Raw genomic sequence first — 16201 nt, 5'->3', positions numbered from 1 at the left:
AGCAAGTACCCGTTCGCGTTCGCACAGATGTAGGACAGGAATATATACATGGCATCGAGTACTTGCCGAGGAATGGAGGCAATGTGGGATGTGGATGGGTTGCCGTCCAATGTGCATATGTAGGGAGGTACGAGTTGAAGCTCGGAAGCAATGAATCGGTACCTACGCAGTACTTGTGTTCGTCAAAGACTCTTAAATCACGTAGGTAGGCATATATGCACGCCTCTACCTTGCGTTGTACTGTAGAAATGGGCGAGGATACCTATAGCCACACACAGTAGGGCTTTGTCAGAAGTATCTCCCAAGTAGCTTAGCTCTTTGAGTTAACACTTGAATGGATGCTATTCCCTGTCCCACCATTGACTGCCCCTCCAAGATAGCGTCGACGACGATAACGATAAGAGCCTTTTCTTATCTTATCTTATCGTCCCCAAAATAATAATGGGAATGGGGCGTACAAGACGTCAAGAAGACGTCCAGGTATTCCCCCCATCACCTTCTCATTCATTCCACTATTAGTATCCCGTCTCATGCCCTCTTATTCCCCCCATGGCGTCTAGAATAAGCTTGAAATATCTTGCAACAGTTCTTCGCGCTCCTCGAGCCGTCTCTCCGTCTGCCCTCCGTCTATATCCTCACCTGTCCACCCGCTTTGCACATACCATACCGAGGCCATCAATACCAACCCAAGATGGCACGTCCTCCTCAACTTCTACCAACGCCAAGAAGTCCCGAAAACAGATCGAGCCGCATTATCAATTGAAATTTACATGTATTCCTTGCAATACCCGCTCGACTCACATCGTCTCCAAACAAGGCTACCACAAGGGCTCTGTTCTCATCTCATGTCCGGAATGTCGCAATCGCCATATCATCAGTGACAATCTAAATATCTTCGGCGACCGCAAGATAACAGTCGAGGATCTTTTGCGCGAAAAGGGCCAGCTAGTGAAGCGGGGCACGCTGGGCGAGGATGAAGATATCGAATTCTGGGCAGACGACACAACCGACTTGCCCAATGCTGGAGACGCAACACCTGCGTCAGCAAGAGGAGAGGGAGAGACTGACGAAGCTAAGAAACTGCGTGAGACGCGGAATCCTTCATCACAAGCAACCAATCCTACGCCCTCATCATCAGTCTTGCCTGGAGATTCAGGCACCCGTCCCTCCGTGCAAGGCGCTTCACACCAGAATACTACGCCGTCAACCCGCCGGCAATATTCTACAGAGAGGGCCCACTCCAATGTATGGATAGAGCATGCTGAGGCCGTCAAACAATACTTGGAGCGTGAATCAGAGGTGAATACCTCACGCTTCTTTTTCCAGACGCAAAACCCTGACGTTCGACCAGGTTAAGGACCCGAAATCCAACGGCTCTGAAGACCCTATCCAGGAGGAGTTTAACGGCGACGACATTAGAAGCGAGCCTATTAGTGACAGTGCTGCCTCGTTTGAAAGAGAATCGAGAACAGCTCAACTAGAAACTGAATCTACAAGCGACGCCACGGAGCCATGGCATCGGATGCAAAACTCACCAGCTCAGGCGTCCACCCAAGATTATAACAAACGCAGGTACCGCTTCCGTAGAGTCTCCGGCGACGCAAACTACAGGGGACCACGCTTCATCAGCAGCGAATGCCCTCATAAGATAACTGCCCAGATCACGCCTGGCGTCGTCAGTTATTATCGGCCTCCTCGCGGTGAGCCCATTGAGAAGAAACCAGAGATTCGCATGAAGAAGCTTCAGAAAGAGAGAAATCTCCTCAAGGAGTACCCGAAAGGCCGAACTCGATCTCGCACTGATATTTAGTTAGATTTCTGTTTCACAAAAGGTGGTTAGCCCATGTACTTGTATAACCTGTACTATCACCTCTCTTCTATTGGATATATAGATGTATATAAATGCATACAAATGCATAATAACGGGGCGTTGGGGATGACACGACTTAGATAGGAGCTGTTGCATTTGGACAATCTCAGCGGGGTTGATTATGGGAAGACAAAATCAGTCAAGTGGACGGACTCTGTCGGAAATGTAGTATAGAGATAGTGCATCTGCATGCTGGAAACAAGATGTATGAGTATGACATACCTGGTCTACATGTAGCGTGTGATTACTGGAGCTGACAATATCACGACTTATGAAATTCTCACAATCAAAGAGTATATCAGTCAATCTTTTTATATGCAAAAGTACTAAGTACTTTTAATTTTCCATTCACAAATGCGCCTTCCATATCAATCAACATATATACACTCTAGTCATCTCTCCTCCAACATCCAATCCCCTCTCAGCACTTCTACACCTGCACAGACATAGCTCAATACTGATGTCTCCGATTCCGATTCTGAATACCCTTCTCCTTCCTACTCTTCACCTTCTTCTCTAGGCGTCCCCGCTTCCACTTCCCGAATCTCTCAGGCTGCGTGACAGCCTCGATCTTGCGCTTCCGCGAGCGGCCCTCGCGCCTCTTGCGCGCGCGCTCCCTGACCGCCAAGAGTTCAGCTGTGTACGTCGCCGTGCCGAATTTGCGCTGCAGCGCGTCCATGGTCTCCGTGGCTTTGGCGCGGAGCGCCTCGTGTCGCGTCTTGAAGGCGTCGTCACTAGTTGACGGGATCGGAATTGATGGGTCTGTTAGCTGGTGCAGAGGGATTAAGAGGGTGTGTAGTGAGGGCTGGAGTTTGTCCGCTGGTAGGGTCGCGACGAGGATCGAGGCGATATCGAGGGCTGCGACTTTGGGAACTAGAGCAGCCGCTCGAGGGCGGGTCTCCTCGATGAGAATGTCCGAGAGCCAGGTACACAGGCTGTATAAAGAAACCTGCTGTTCTGCGGCGGCTGCGTCCTCAGAGTCAAGACCTTCCCACTCAGCATCTTCATCAGGCTCTTCCGCTTCGCTCTCATCGCCACCATCCTCCAGTGTCTCTTTCTTGGTATCCCGAGTGCCCGCATCCAGGTATTTGCTGAGCATGAGACTGATCCGGCTAGCTTCGGCCGCCAATGCTTCGTCTAAATCAGCTGCTTCCTGAGAAGTAGGAGCTTCATCACTTGTAGTGTCAAGATCCTTGCTATCCAACTTCCTACCCTGCCTCCTCTTCCAACGTGCTATTACGCCAGGGTTTAAAATGCCAACCGCACCTGTGATCAGCCGCTCAATCATCGCCGCATCCAGCTGTAACCCATGTGACCCAAGAATGCGGTGTGTGTGATCTGCACTCTTGTTACTGATTTGGAAGTCAGTCAAGTACGCCACAATTAGCTGCGCCGCAGATGTTTTGACATGTGTATCGAAATGAGCTAAAGGAGTTGGGCTCAAACGCCATAATTCATCGTGGGCTAGAGCAGTGGTTGGATGTTTCACAACAAGAATTTGTATGGTCTCTAGAACAACTTTTATCAGGTCTGTCTCCTTGGCTAAGGTAGAAAAGTTATTTAGCACGGTGACGAGAGCCCTAATCAGTTGGTCCAAATCCTTCTTGTCTTTTGACGAAGGTTCTCGAGCTTCAAAATAGAGCGCAAATGATTGGATCGCCAGTTGAAGAACTGATGGGTTGTCGTCCTGCTCAAGCCATTTCCGCGCGAGACCCAAAAACTTGGATGTTCGCTCTTTATCGGCCTTGCGAAAGATTTCTTTGATGAGTTCAGCAGCAGCTAGGCGACATTTTTCACTCTCGTCATTGGCCAAAACCAAAATCAGAGGAATGAAACAATTAGCCGCAATTTCTTGGACGAAATCGTTAGCCGACTTCATTAGCAGAAGGTGAATGACCTCCATGACAGAGAGTCGACCGCCTTCCCTATCATATTTCAAGTTGACAACAATGAAGCTAAGCTGCTTGGCCCATCTGTTCTTCTTCTGGGGGTAATCCCGCAGAAACTGGAAGAAAGCCCCTCGAGCGAGATCGCGAGTATTCTTGTCGTCGTTTGTGATCATGACACTGCCAACATAGTCTAACGTGTCATAGACTACGGCGGTTTCAATCTTCTGATCCAACACTGATCGTAGAAAATTGAAGGTGACATGACGGTATAGCGGCTCGGTTAAATCATCTTTGATTTTGCCAAGCAGCATATCAGTGGCAGCATCCTTGATAACCACATCGCGCCTATCTCGAAGTATGACAGCCAACAACTTAAGCGAAGCCTGTGCGAGGTCTCCAGCGAGAGACGTTGAAGTTGAAATGCATTTCGTTGCTTCTTTCGCGGTTACCTTGTAAAGTTTTGAAGCGTCGTCAGTTTTGAAGGGGACTTTGGTGAGCACATTCAAAAGCTTGAAGGTGGCTATTTTGACTTCTTCCTCTCCTCCAACCACGGCATCACCAAGAATAGGTATGAAGCCGGTGAGATTGCTCGAATTCCTTAGACTGTCATGTTTCTTGAAAACAGCCCGTAACACGTCAATAGCAAATCGAACCAACTTGTACGTGTATTTGCTTGCGCTACCCCGCTCGCCACTCCTGTTGGCACCTTTCTGAAGTAAATATCGTCGGATTTTTGGATCTACTTTCGGTTCTGCTTGAGCCTGCTGACTAGCATAAACCTGCTGCACAACCTCATAGCAGAAAACCAGTGTATCTCGACTTGCTGCGGCGGGGTTTCCTAAAAGACCAGCTGTAATTCTCGAAAGCAGCTCGTCAATTCTCCGGACCATGCGGAGATCGAGTTTTTCGAGCAACAAGGATCGGAGTGGGCTGATGAGATCACCTAACCGGTTAATCGAAGCAGTGCGAGAAATGAGCTCCATAGAATCCTGGCTCTTGCTACTTTTAACCTCTTTCGTTTTACTTGTGTACCCTTCGGCATCTTTTTCTTGGCCGATAACACCAAAAATATCGTCCATGATAATGGCCATGATATCGCCTAGACAATAATCAATGTCTCCCGGCTCAAACTGGGGTATGGATGCCACTAAAATGGTATGCATGGTGTAAGATAGAACGTGAAGCTGATAACCTGAGGTCAAAGCTCCCCTGAGCTCTTTCAGAACAAATCCCAAATACGAGGGCCCGAGTAGAGATGTCATTTTAGATAGCGTATCTCGCGCCATATCTCGGGATTCCAATGCCTTACTTCGAAGAATATGGCATATGTCTGTAAGAACACCGGGCAGTTTCTGATTAAGTGAATCCTCAGGAAGAATTTTAAGAATCTTGACTAGAATAATTCCAATAGGAACGCGCGAGCTAACAGTTGCCTCATCCTTCTCGTGCATATAGTTTAGAAGTGACGGTAGGATGTTGGAAAGGATATCTTCATTAAACTTTTCAATTGCAGGTAGCGTTCTGGATAGATGCGACTTGCGGCTTGACGGAGTATCAAGGTCCATTTGCTCAGAACTTTTGTCTGATGATGCAGATGTGAGGGTGTCAACGAACTTGCCGAGGAGTCTTATCACCTGCTTTTGAGCTTCAGGCTTTGATTCAACATATCCAATATACCGGCGCAAAATGGCTCGATATTGGGGCCATTCCAAAGAAAAGGCTATATCTGATATGGTCGTTGCGGCCTGAGCACCTACACCGTGATCATCGCCATCATCCGAGCGGTTGAAGATGAAGTGCTCTAGAAGAGGTACCAGGAAATGAGCTACATGTCTACTGCTCAAAGCAGTATGAACGCTGACTTTGGAAAGCAGCTGTAAGGCTCGCATCTGCCTTAAGGCAGCAGGGTTCAAGACATTGCTAAAGAAGCTAGGATCGGGATCCTTTTCATCCGGTATGGGATTAAGGGCCACAAGATCCGAAACTGGGCTCCAAGATGGCATCTGAGAAACAAGATATCCCATCACTCTCATTGACTCTCGTCGAACAGTTTCCGATAATTCCTTTGCATTTGAGTATAGCGACGGTAAAACAACGGTTGAGAGAAGGTCAATGAACTCTGTATTTTTGTCGCCAGTAAGAGCAACAATGGCATCAATGAAAATGCAAAGGCCGTCAGCAGAATTTGCCGAGAGCACGCCATATTCCTCATCATGTTTTAAATAAAACACGAGGTTGTGTAATAGTGGTTCCCAGTCTCGCAACGTAAATGGAATATCTCGGGGTTTTGATATAGTTTGGAACGATTTCAGACGTTTATCATAATCGGGCTCGTCAATCCGGTCAGGACGGAAGGAATTGATATCAGCGCAGAGCTCGGAAATATAAGTCGGTTTGTTTTGTCGACGTAGCAAAGCCGTAAGAATGCTTGAGAGTGTCTCGCGGCTTGTCCTATCTCGGAAGAAGCTGTAGAGCGAAGCGATTGCTGAGTAAATTCTGTCTAATATACTCCGCTCATAACTCATTTCTTCTAAAGCAAGGAACTTCTCAAGCATGACAAGGACCACACTTTTGATTTTTGGACTGACTGTTTTGGACGGTTGGTCTAGCAGGAACACGGCAACGTCAATCAACGTTCCAACGTGATGAGAATTCGCAACCATTGGAGACAGCTCAACCACGGCCTCAACACATGCCAGGAGAAGATCTTTCCCAATATTTTCTTCCGTCTTAAGTACTTGGCCGACAGTTTCCAGAATCAAGTTGACGTTGGGTTCAATGATCTCCTCTGCAATTAACTCGTTGAATTCAGATTCCGTAGCTGGTAGCTGGGATAACCTGACCAAGTTGCGGAAGATTCCAAGAGAAAATATCCGAGCTTCGTCTTTAGCCTTACCAAAGGCTAACAGCTCCGTTAATTTGGGAATGATCTTGTCATCAACTATGAAAAATACAGCAGTTTTCGGCATCTGTGAAATTGTAGAGAGCATCTGGAGAATGCCGGATATACCCTGTGTGTTTTCAACAGCAAACTTCTCAAGACGTGGACTAACAGCTTCTTTAATCAGAATCTCCTGATAGGGATGCCAGTCAAATCCCAGGGCATTTTGGAGCAGTGAATTTACACATTTCAGCGAAGTACTGCGAACAGTTCGAAATAATGAAACATGCGTCAGTGCTTCTTCTTCTTCCCCACTTTCATCGTCTGTAGTATTCTGTAACTTTCGACAAGACGACACCAAGCAGTATAGAATAGCCGGTAAGATACGATTCATATAATTCGTGACGCTGTTTCCAAGCTCATTTATCATAGCTTCCATCATGTTCAGGAAACCGACCTGCTTCCGGATGGGCAACAGATCCCGTTGAAAGGTGTCGTCAGACAGAACGGCTTCTCCTTCTTTCTGTATACCACGGAGACTTCCAAGAGAAATGTCTAGAAAGCTTCCCATATCCTTAATAGTAAGTTGTCTCAGGACGGCGAGGCGGTTGGCTTGTAGACCATGCCGTCCACTTGCAATGCCCTTTTTCGAAATTGTCCGGCCATACAGCAGTCTTAGCAAGACAGGCATAACCTCGTCTCGGTGTTCTGGTTGGATCTGGTTATCCCCTTGAAATAGCACTGTGAGTTCGTTTTTGAATCGAGCTTCGTCTAATAGATACTCCAAGTTCTCCTGGTACGGCTTGACTCCTTCCTGCTTCCACGTCAAAATCGCTTTAAGCGAAGACTTCTGCACCTCAATATCACCATTTGACAAAAGTATGAGCAGAGCATCATAGACTTGTTGGCTTTGAAAAAGCACTTTAGGGTTTGAGAATTGAGCGAACACGTTGATCAGAGCTTTCTTGTCAAACAAAGACCACGATCTGTCAACATCTTCGTCACCTGATTCTTGCTGAAGATCATCTTCCTCTAGTGCTGAATTCCAGGAAAGAAAGATAGGAACTAGCTTTCGCGACCTCTTTTCTGCAAGTGCAGGTGCAGCTAAGAAGACTTTGAGGGCCTGTGACCGTGCATTAGAAGGCGTTTCTGCTACCATTTCTTGTCCCTTTTCGAAAGACTCCGAAATAACGTCGGATGCATTGTTGATCACATTTTCCGCATCCTCAGCTCGGTTGTGAAGGCTCGAAAAATTTCTGCATTCGAACTCGGTCTGGCTGAAGTTGGACGTGGCGGCGGACCCCTTCGTGGCGCCTTCCCAACGTTTCGACGGGATTTTGATCCATTTAAATGCCATATCACAAACAATTTCATCTCCTAATTTCGTTTGCCCTATTTGTTGTAAAGCTTCAACTGCAGAGTCCCAAATTGGAGTCACTCGTACGGTCATCAGTCCAAAAAGAAATGACGGAATCGCATAACGGAGCCAGGAGTTCTCGTTGAGATTAGAATATGCGATTGCGAGGTTGCGCATGTGCATCGACAAGCTACGAGCATTTTGCAGGTCTACAGGTGTCTCTTCGGTTTGAATCATAAGTTCAAGAGAACCCATTTCATCTGGCGCCGTGTCGAGCTTCTCAAGGAGGCGTAAAGAGGCTATTCGATGATCATGCGACGGCATTGATAAGCTCTGTACAAGGCACTGTAGGAATGGGTCGAGCGCTCCCTCATGGCCGACACTTTCCTCGCTCTGAGACTGGGGGCTCCGGCCCTCACCATTGGTATTCATTATCTCGTATTCGAGCATTGCTTCTAGAAATCCCGTCAAGCGATAATATCTTGGAGTGGCCGCCTTGAGTAAAGGACCGAGAGAATGGTCAAGTTGCCCAGATGCCTTACTCATTCGAAGATAGGCTGAAAAGCCTTGGGTGACAATGAAGCGTGCTTCTTCGGTGAGTGGAGATTGGGACGGCCTTAGAGCAAGTTTCAGCTTCCTCAATAGCACATCTGATATGGGTCCAATAGTCGATGGTCGGACGGTCGTCACTTCCAGAAGCCGGAGCAAGGCGGAGTACTTGGGTAGGCATTTGTGACGCCATGTTTTGGGGTCCTTATCATAGGTGCCCGAGGCACCCCGCTCGGGAAAGGGGGAGATTTCCAATCGCTCGAACTTTGTGACGATTTGATCTTGCCACGACTGCGGCAAGGAAAATGTGTCTGTATCCTGAACACATGGTAAAGCTCGCGATTCAATCATACGCGGCAGGAAAACGCAGAGCATGTCTTCATTTGCTCCCTGTGACCAGTGTTGAACAACGAATCTGCGGATCTGGTTAGCATATCCGATATGTGAGCGTGACGCAATGTGCTAGCTTACTTTTGAAATGACTTGAAGAATACGCTGCGGAAACGAGTCGAGTCCAAGTCTGAGAAATAACAGCAATATGGTATGAACCAGCTTATTAATGGTTCACGAGTCATTACAGTGGTGAATTCAGTAATGTGTGGAATCAAAATATCCATCGGTGCTTGGTGCCATACAATTGCTGTATTGACTAGTAGCTGCTGCCATATTGCTGTCGGCTCGACTGTCTCTGTAACCTTCGAGTCTTTTGAAATAGGATCAAGACACTGCAGCAGAGTATCAAGAATGGGCTGCCATTCAACGATACGTGTCCCCTTTCTCACTCCTGATATTATCCCTAAACATCTGATATAGATAATATTGCGCAGAGGGAACTCTATCCTGGTTTGATCGCTTTGAGCTGCTTCAACGATTGCCTTAGGAATCGAGATGAATGTTTCGGAGGTTGTGTGGTGAACCAAACTGACAAGTACACCACAAACCACCTCAGACCAGTTCATAGGCTCCACAGAAAGACATTGATCGTCCGGTACAGAGGAGACAAGAGAGCTAACAATATCAGATCCGGTGGTATGTATTCCACGGCCTTGGCCTTTCGCTGCCTCGGCAAACATGGACATCAGTCCATGATAGTACAATTCCAGATTGCGGTTGTCTCGACTGGCAATAAAGTCATTACGGACGTGTTCAATGAATGGAATTAAAGCCTTATCTTTATTTGCCGGGGCCGCAGCTTTCTTGACCAAAAAGCTCAATGCTTCCGCAGCAAACCTCGTAATATGAGCAGGATTTCGGGCCTTTCCTAACAGAGGCGCAAGCAAGTCATAGGTAGGTCTTAAGTCTGGCACTAGTAGTTTTGAAAGGTATTTGAACAAGAAGGCGAGACAAGCAAACGTCCACTCGACTACAGCAGCGTCCTGGGGGCGGCTAGCGACTTGAATGATGAGAGAGAGCGCCCTTGTGTAGTATTTCTCAAACCGAGTGCCAAGGTCGTGTGCAAAGGCAGTGAGCAGGTCGAACAAGGGCTCCAGCGACTCCAGGTCCTGCATCGAAATGTATTTCTCGAGTAGTCCCATTATGCGCTCTTCGAAATGTAGTATTTGAGGCAGGCTGTCGCAAAGGGGCTGCAACTCCCTCTTGAAAGAGGTAAAGCCCTTGGAGAGATTGAGCTCGGCCCATCTCTCCAAGCCATTTCTGAGGTACGAGGTAGTCGCTTCGAGGTCTTCGGCGTCGAGGTCATGGCGACGAACTCTGCGTAGAGGGTCGAGGGAATGGAGCTTGGATATCTTGGTTGAGAAGGACTCCCATCGGTGATTTTTCTGATGGGGAGTCCCTCGGGTTTTGCCCTTCCGGGACTTGAAAACCCGGCCGGTCTGTGTCGAAGGCATCTTGACTGCCTTCCAAGGTATAGTGTACCCGGTACGTAGGTGGCTGTTGGTACCAAAGAAGGTCAGTCAAGACGTACACCACCACGCGTGGATAGAGAATCTACATGAGAATGCGAAGCTTCGCCCCACCACTGAAATCGCATCGGCCATGTCCCCCAGAACTTCAACTTTTTTTTGAGCTCGGGAACGCTAATGCACGAGGATAAGAGCCGATAAGCTAGATAAGACTTTGGCAGACCCCTGGATGGGAAAATAATCTTATCAGAAAGTATCGATTGAGTCTGCGCTTTACCTAAAAAGGCAATTACGCAACTACGCTACCGTCATTAAAGCTACCCACCTACAGACCTGTCTGCAAGTCTACTGTAGGTACCTATCCCTTGGTCCCTCATCACGATATCCTCCTTCAATCAATACTCCAACAGCCTCTCGGATTGGCTTGCTGCTACCTAGTCCTCCTGTCCCCGTCGCGTTCTCTTTTCGAGGGTCTCCAGCTTCCCGGGCAAGCCATGGCAGCCAAAGTGTAGGCTCGCATCATCATTCCGTGAATTGCACCCACTTGCAGGCCACTAATCGCAATTGTAACAGGATTGTACTAGGCAGCGTGAGCGGCAAGCTTCAAGAGGCATTCGCAAAGCTCGAGACATTGCATAGAAAACAAAACTTCTCCTTTGCCATTGTCACCGGCAATCTCTTCAGCGCTAGTCAAGATGACGAGGCAGTCCACAAGCTTCTCGACGGCACGATTCGCGTGCCTCTTACAACCTACTTCACGGTTGGCACAACACCACTGCCCGATGCCGTGGTTCGGCGCATCCTAAAGGATGAAGACGTAAGACTCCGAGTTTCATTCCGTCCTGTGTTGCAGCTGTTTATTTGCTAAATAACGCCCGTGTAGGTGTGCGAGAATCTTCATTACCTCGGAAAACGTAGCACGACGAAGACATCGGATGGGATACGCATCGTCACGTTGGGAGGAGTTTTGGATGCATCTATCGTTGGCGGCCAGTCCCAGGATCAACATCTTCCTTTCCATACCGTAAGCGATGCGAAGGCTTTGCGAGGCGCGAATACAGCGGATATTCTTCTCACCACATCCTGGCCCGCCGGTGTTACGACCAACTCTACTGTGGCGATTGCGCCAGAAGACAAGGACGTTGTCCTAGCTTCGGAAGAGATAGCAGAGCTGTGCACCGCTCTTAAACCACGATATCATTTTTCAGCATCGCCCACCGCATTTTTCTACGAGCGCGAGCCATTCTTGCACCCACTTCCCGATGAGGAAACTGATAGCAAAGCAATCACACGGTTCCTCTCCCTTGCGCCCTTTGGTAATTCCACCAAGGCCAAAGCTCTCTATGCTTTCAATATCACACCTGGAGAGTCTATTACATCTGTCCCTCCAGGCTGTACCCCTTCTCCATTTCTCTCTCACACAAGAAAGCGCCACGCACCAGATGACGAGGGCCAGTTCAGCCGATTCGACAGCAGCCATGACCGGCGTGGCGGCGGTCGACACAAAAAGTCCAAGCGCGAGCCTCCCCCGGGTCCGGACCGCTGCTTTTTCTGCCTCAGTAATGTGGATATAGACCAGCACATGATTTGCTGCATTGGTTCAGAGACATATGTGACCACTGCCAAAGGTCCCTTACCCGGTCAGGACTATTTCGTCTCGTCTGGCCTTGATTTCCCATGCCATCAGTTGATTATCCCATTTTCACATGAGCCAACATTCCAGGCGATGGGAGCCGAGGCCGACAACGTTTTCAATGAAATGACCCGGTTTAAGGAAGCTTTGCAAGCCATGGTAGCTAATCAATCAAAGTTCAAACTTGGCACAGTGACCTGGGAAATTAGTCGCCGAAATGGTATTCACACCCATTGGCAATTCTTGCCTGTATCGCATCACTTGATTCGCAAGGGTCTTGTTGAGGCCGCTTTTCAAGTCGAAGCCGACAACCTGAAGTACCCCAAGTTTCAGGAAACAGCTCTGGGATCCGCTACTAACGAGTCGAGTGACTTCTTTCGCGTATGGATATGGTCTGATGATGGAGAAACTGGTATCCAAAGCAAGGAGCTCGTCATGCGAATAGATGATAGCTTCCGCTTCGATCTTCAATTCGGCCGTAAAGTTATGGCGAAACTCCTAGGCCTCGAGGCTCGACTTTTATGGAGGGACGTTGTTCAATCCACTGCAGAAGAGCTTGAAGATGTCGAAAAGTTCAAAGCGGCTTTCAAGCCTTGGGACTTTAGCCTCGAAGGCTAGCTTTTCCTTTGCTGTTGCGTTGGCGTTGTTGGGTCGGAAAAGTTAAGATACCCGCATTCATTGGACCTGCATTTCTCGGAGTTCTTCTATTCTCAATGGCAAACATGTCACTGGCGCTGCGATGCTTTGATCTATGGTGGTACTATATCCGCCATGTTTTGTATTATATGTAACCTGCACTCACAAACCGATAGATACCAACAGGTTCTAGATGGCGTCATCATCATAACTATAGGTAGATATTTAGGTTGTGTTAAGAAAACACCAACCGTCGTCTCCATAGTTTAAAGAGCGTTGTTTTACTATTTAGATGCGTCTCAATTTGGCATGAACATTTAAACATCGAGTTCTAAACTCAGTATATCTCGTCATTTTCTAGTTGGTCCGCCTGCTCTTTGAACATTTTCCGTAATCTGCGCTGATGCCACCAAGCCAATGCTGTGATAATACTTATCAACCCAACTGACGTGCTGCCAGTCGTGGTCCACCAGGCCTCGGCAACTACAATCGCTTCTTGACTATTGGTGCTTATTGCGAAGTAAGCTTCCGGACCGTTCAAATACGGCCAATATGTCGCGGGCACCTGGATTCAAGAAAATGTGAGTATTAATATCCATATGTGATTTCGTAGGTGCACTCTTGTATACCACCCGCCAAACGAAGCTTTAACAACAGCTTATTTGGATAGAAGAAACAAGAATAGAGAGATGTCAATGACCACAAATCGGGATCTTAGACATGGATAAAACTCACTGAGCATAGGCAATTCCTAAATACCCCGAGTAGCTGCAGCAATGTTCCGCCTACGGCAGCAAAGATGGCGAACCCTCCGACAAATACCTGCCCATACCAGCAGAAACGTTTCGCGATGGGTACTGTCACAGACCACCGATTGCCGTACTTGACACGCAGTCGTGCCGCCAAAGACCACAAAATCATCTCGCATACCTGACTGATAGCATAGACAAGGTATACTAGGCTACGGCACTATTCCCTTGTTAGAGACCCGTTTCACTGTTCTTCGCATGTTATACCGAGATGATATATCGAATAACATCAGCGTAGAAAATAGTGAATCAGTGCAACAATACAAACGGTTAAATAATCGTATTGAAACTTACAGACAGACCTGCTCGCGGCGTATGGTAGGACAAAAGAAACGCCAACGCAGTCGGCGCGAGCACCAGAAACAGCGAACTAACAACCACATAGGCGCAATCCTGCGCATTAAGCGTGAGTTGTCTGCGCAATTTCACCGGCCCTATACTCTTGCCCAGCCTATGCATCGTCATCGACGCCTCGTAGTCGTTGACGGCCTCCTGCACCCACTGGCGTTTATTCAGGCCGCGTTTCCACAACTTGACCGTGCGAAACCGGCCTTCGAACGCGAGCTCGACTGGATTGTACCCTTCGAGCAGGCGAAAGATCATAGCGATCGGCTTGTACGTCTTCGCTTTCTGGATGCGCGATCTGAGGAAGCTCATTTCGTATTTATCGGGCACTGCTGTGTTGGCGCCGTCGTATACGATGCCGTCGAGGGTGCTGGGGCTGTTGGCTGCGAGCATGGCGCAGGCTATGATCGCTAGATAGGGGATCACCATCCACCCTACTCGGACATATTGGTGAGCATTCAGCTTGTTGCCAGCCCAGCATGGCCATGAGTAGTATTGATTGGACAAATACGGGAGATCATACTTACACATGCCGAACGCTAAAGCATGAGCGGTATCATTGTCGCTCAGACTACTCTCGCTGTCGATGACGGTGTAGATGAACCCGCCCACAAAGAACAGGATCGAAGCTCCAACAGTAGATCCAAAGCTGCCAGGACGCAACTATAAGCAAGCAGAAAGATAGCAGGGGGTGGGTGAGACGAGTCCACTCACCTTGCCTGGGAATTGAGCAAAGACTTCAGCTTGGTCGGTAATGAAACAACCTCCTTCCCACTCCCATCAGGATCCAACCTAATAGCCTCGTATTCATCCACCATAGTCATAATGCGTTTCCAAATACTATTATGCACGACCCGGTGAGTAGTCTCGGGCATCTTATCGCTCTCTGAGTATCCCAATCCGTTCTCCGCATCAGCACGTGTCCCATCTTCAGCAGAGTCTGAATCCGACCTCTCGCGCATCGCCATGCGGATATTCCCACATACCACAGCAAGCAACAGCTGCGCCCGCAGCCTCATTGGGATGTTCGGTGGGTGTCCCTTAGGCGGCGAGAGAAACTCTAGGACCTTGCGATCGAGAGCGTATTCGTACACAGCGCTTAAAAGCATGGGTCCCGCGAAGGCGAAGCAGATGGACAGCCACACGACGGTGTCGAGCAGCATGAGCAAGAGAGCGCCTAGGAGCCTGACCCAATACGTGGCCAGGCCGATGACAGTCCGGGGATGCGCCCTAAACACAATATCCGGGATTCCCAACTTTCTCGTGCGTGGGACGTTGGTGCAAAATGCGAGACACGGCACGATGAATTGAACAAGGGGCCCAACCCATTGCTGCAGGACGTTGAAATGCGATATCTCCCATCCTGGGCATTTGTCTGCGCACCAGTTGTACGTTACTGTTCCCGTCAGAATGTTGCTTGAGCGAGACACAACTATACATCAGCATGAAATAAAGGGATGGCAAAGAAAGACAAGTAGGTAGTGTGGTATATAACTTTCATCCCAGAATAGTGCAACAAGCGAAATCCTGGTATTTTCTACATACCACTTACAACCGGCGCACCGCTCTTATCGCCAGTAAACTCAGCACCACACGGGAACGCGTCGTTCTGCACCGCATTTTGCAAGCTTTCAATAGAGACTCTCGGGTCGATGAACGAAGGGCTCGCATACGAGAGGTTCCCGTCCGAATACACAAGCGACTCGTTAACAGCCAAGAGACAACAATGAGTGAAGCTCTGGCCACCTAGAGCGACGGGTCTCGAGTTGGGCGAATCGGAGGTCAAGCCGGCGAGTTGCGGGAAGAAGCTCGCGACGCTGAGAGCCATGGTATCGATCGTCTATTCCGCAACCCAACCCAACATCCGTAACGTAGCAATGACCCAAGAAACGGGGAGAGGGAGAAGGGAGAGGGAGATCAGTACCTACATACACCAACCAACTACCCAGGCTATCTAGTTGTATCACCGCCGACACGACATGTGTGCATGACATGGCATACATGCACAAAACCTCCACCAGCCGCCGCCCTACACCCATATCTACACTTCACGCGCGGGGAACACGCAGCATACCTTACATCCATACTTATCTACCTGAACTATGTGATGTGACGACCATACCATCTATCTAGCTAGTATCCTGCACGACGCTACAAACGCCATGTCTCACACCACAGACAGCGAGACATCCACGAAGCTAATGTCCTATATGACCATTCTCTAAAAAACAAATCGACCCAATTCAAATTCCAATAGGCTCTCCGCACACCGAGACCGATCTACCTAGATATAAACCTCCGATTCGCCGAGCCCATCACTTAATACATAGATAAAGCGATTCAATTTCTCCCTAACCCAAGTTCGAACGA

The 16201-nt window shown here is 48.5% G+C and overlaps 4 protein-coding genes across 4 annotated transcripts; 2 read left to right on the top strand and 2 right to left on the bottom strand.

Annotated features, from left to right (window-relative positions):
* The first annotated feature begins 491 nt into the window (after window positions 1–491).
* Window positions 492–2172, top strand: F5B22DRAFT_619760 (DNL zinc finger-domain-containing protein). Its single transcript, XM_047975795.1, has 2 exons — window positions 492–1299; window positions 1352–2172. Exons 1-2 carry the CDS (start codon window positions 550–552, stop codon window positions 1808–1810), a joined length of 1209 nt encoding a protein of 402 aa, XP_047827599.1. The 5' UTR covers window positions 492–549; the 3' UTR covers window positions 1811–2172.
* F5B22DRAFT_386110 (armadillo-type protein) lies at window positions 2162–10569 on the bottom strand. The gene is made up of 2 exons (XM_047971338.1): window positions 9018–10569; window positions 2162–8961 (listed from the first exon to the last, which is right to left on the bottom strand). Exons 1-2 carry the CDS (start codon window positions 10391–10393, stop codon window positions 2322–2324), a joined length of 8016 nt encoding a protein of 2671 aa, XP_047827598.1. The 5' UTR covers window positions 10394–10569; the 3' UTR covers window positions 2162–2321.
* A 214-nt stretch (window positions 10570–10783) lies between these two features.
* On the top strand, window positions 10784–13025 carry F5B22DRAFT_386040 (CwfJ C-terminus 2-domain-containing protein-like protein). The gene is made up of 3 exons (XM_047971336.1): window positions 10784–10916; window positions 10982–11225; window positions 11292–13025. The coding sequence occupies exons 1-3, from the start codon at window positions 10903–10905 to the stop codon at window positions 12657–12659; spliced, it is 1626 nt and encodes a 541-aa protein (XP_047827597.1). The 5' UTR covers window positions 10784–10902; the 3' UTR covers window positions 12660–13025.
* Window positions 12837–16143, bottom strand: F5B22DRAFT_386046 (uncharacterized protein). Its single transcript, XM_047971337.1, has 6 exons — window positions 15377–16143; window positions 14546–15227; window positions 14359–14480; window positions 13781–14265; window positions 13413–13646; window positions 12837–13242 (listed from the first exon to the last, which is right to left on the bottom strand). Exons 1-6 carry the CDS (start codon window positions 15657–15659, stop codon window positions 13015–13017), a joined length of 2034 nt encoding a protein of 677 aa, XP_047827596.1. The 5' UTR covers window positions 15660–16143; the 3' UTR covers window positions 12837–13014.
* Window positions 16144–16201: the final 58 nt, after the last annotated feature.

The sequence above is a fragment of the Xylaria bambusicola genome, assembly GCF_022495145.1.
Source record: "Xylaria bambusicola strain CBS 139988 unplaced genomic scaffold F5B22scaffold_46, whole genome shotgun sequence".
NCBI lineage: Eukaryota > Fungi > Ascomycota > Sordariomycetes > Xylariales > Xylariaceae > Xylaria > Xylaria bambusicola.
Note: the sequence above shows the minus strand (reverse complement) of the source record. Positions and strands in the feature narration are given on the sequence as shown.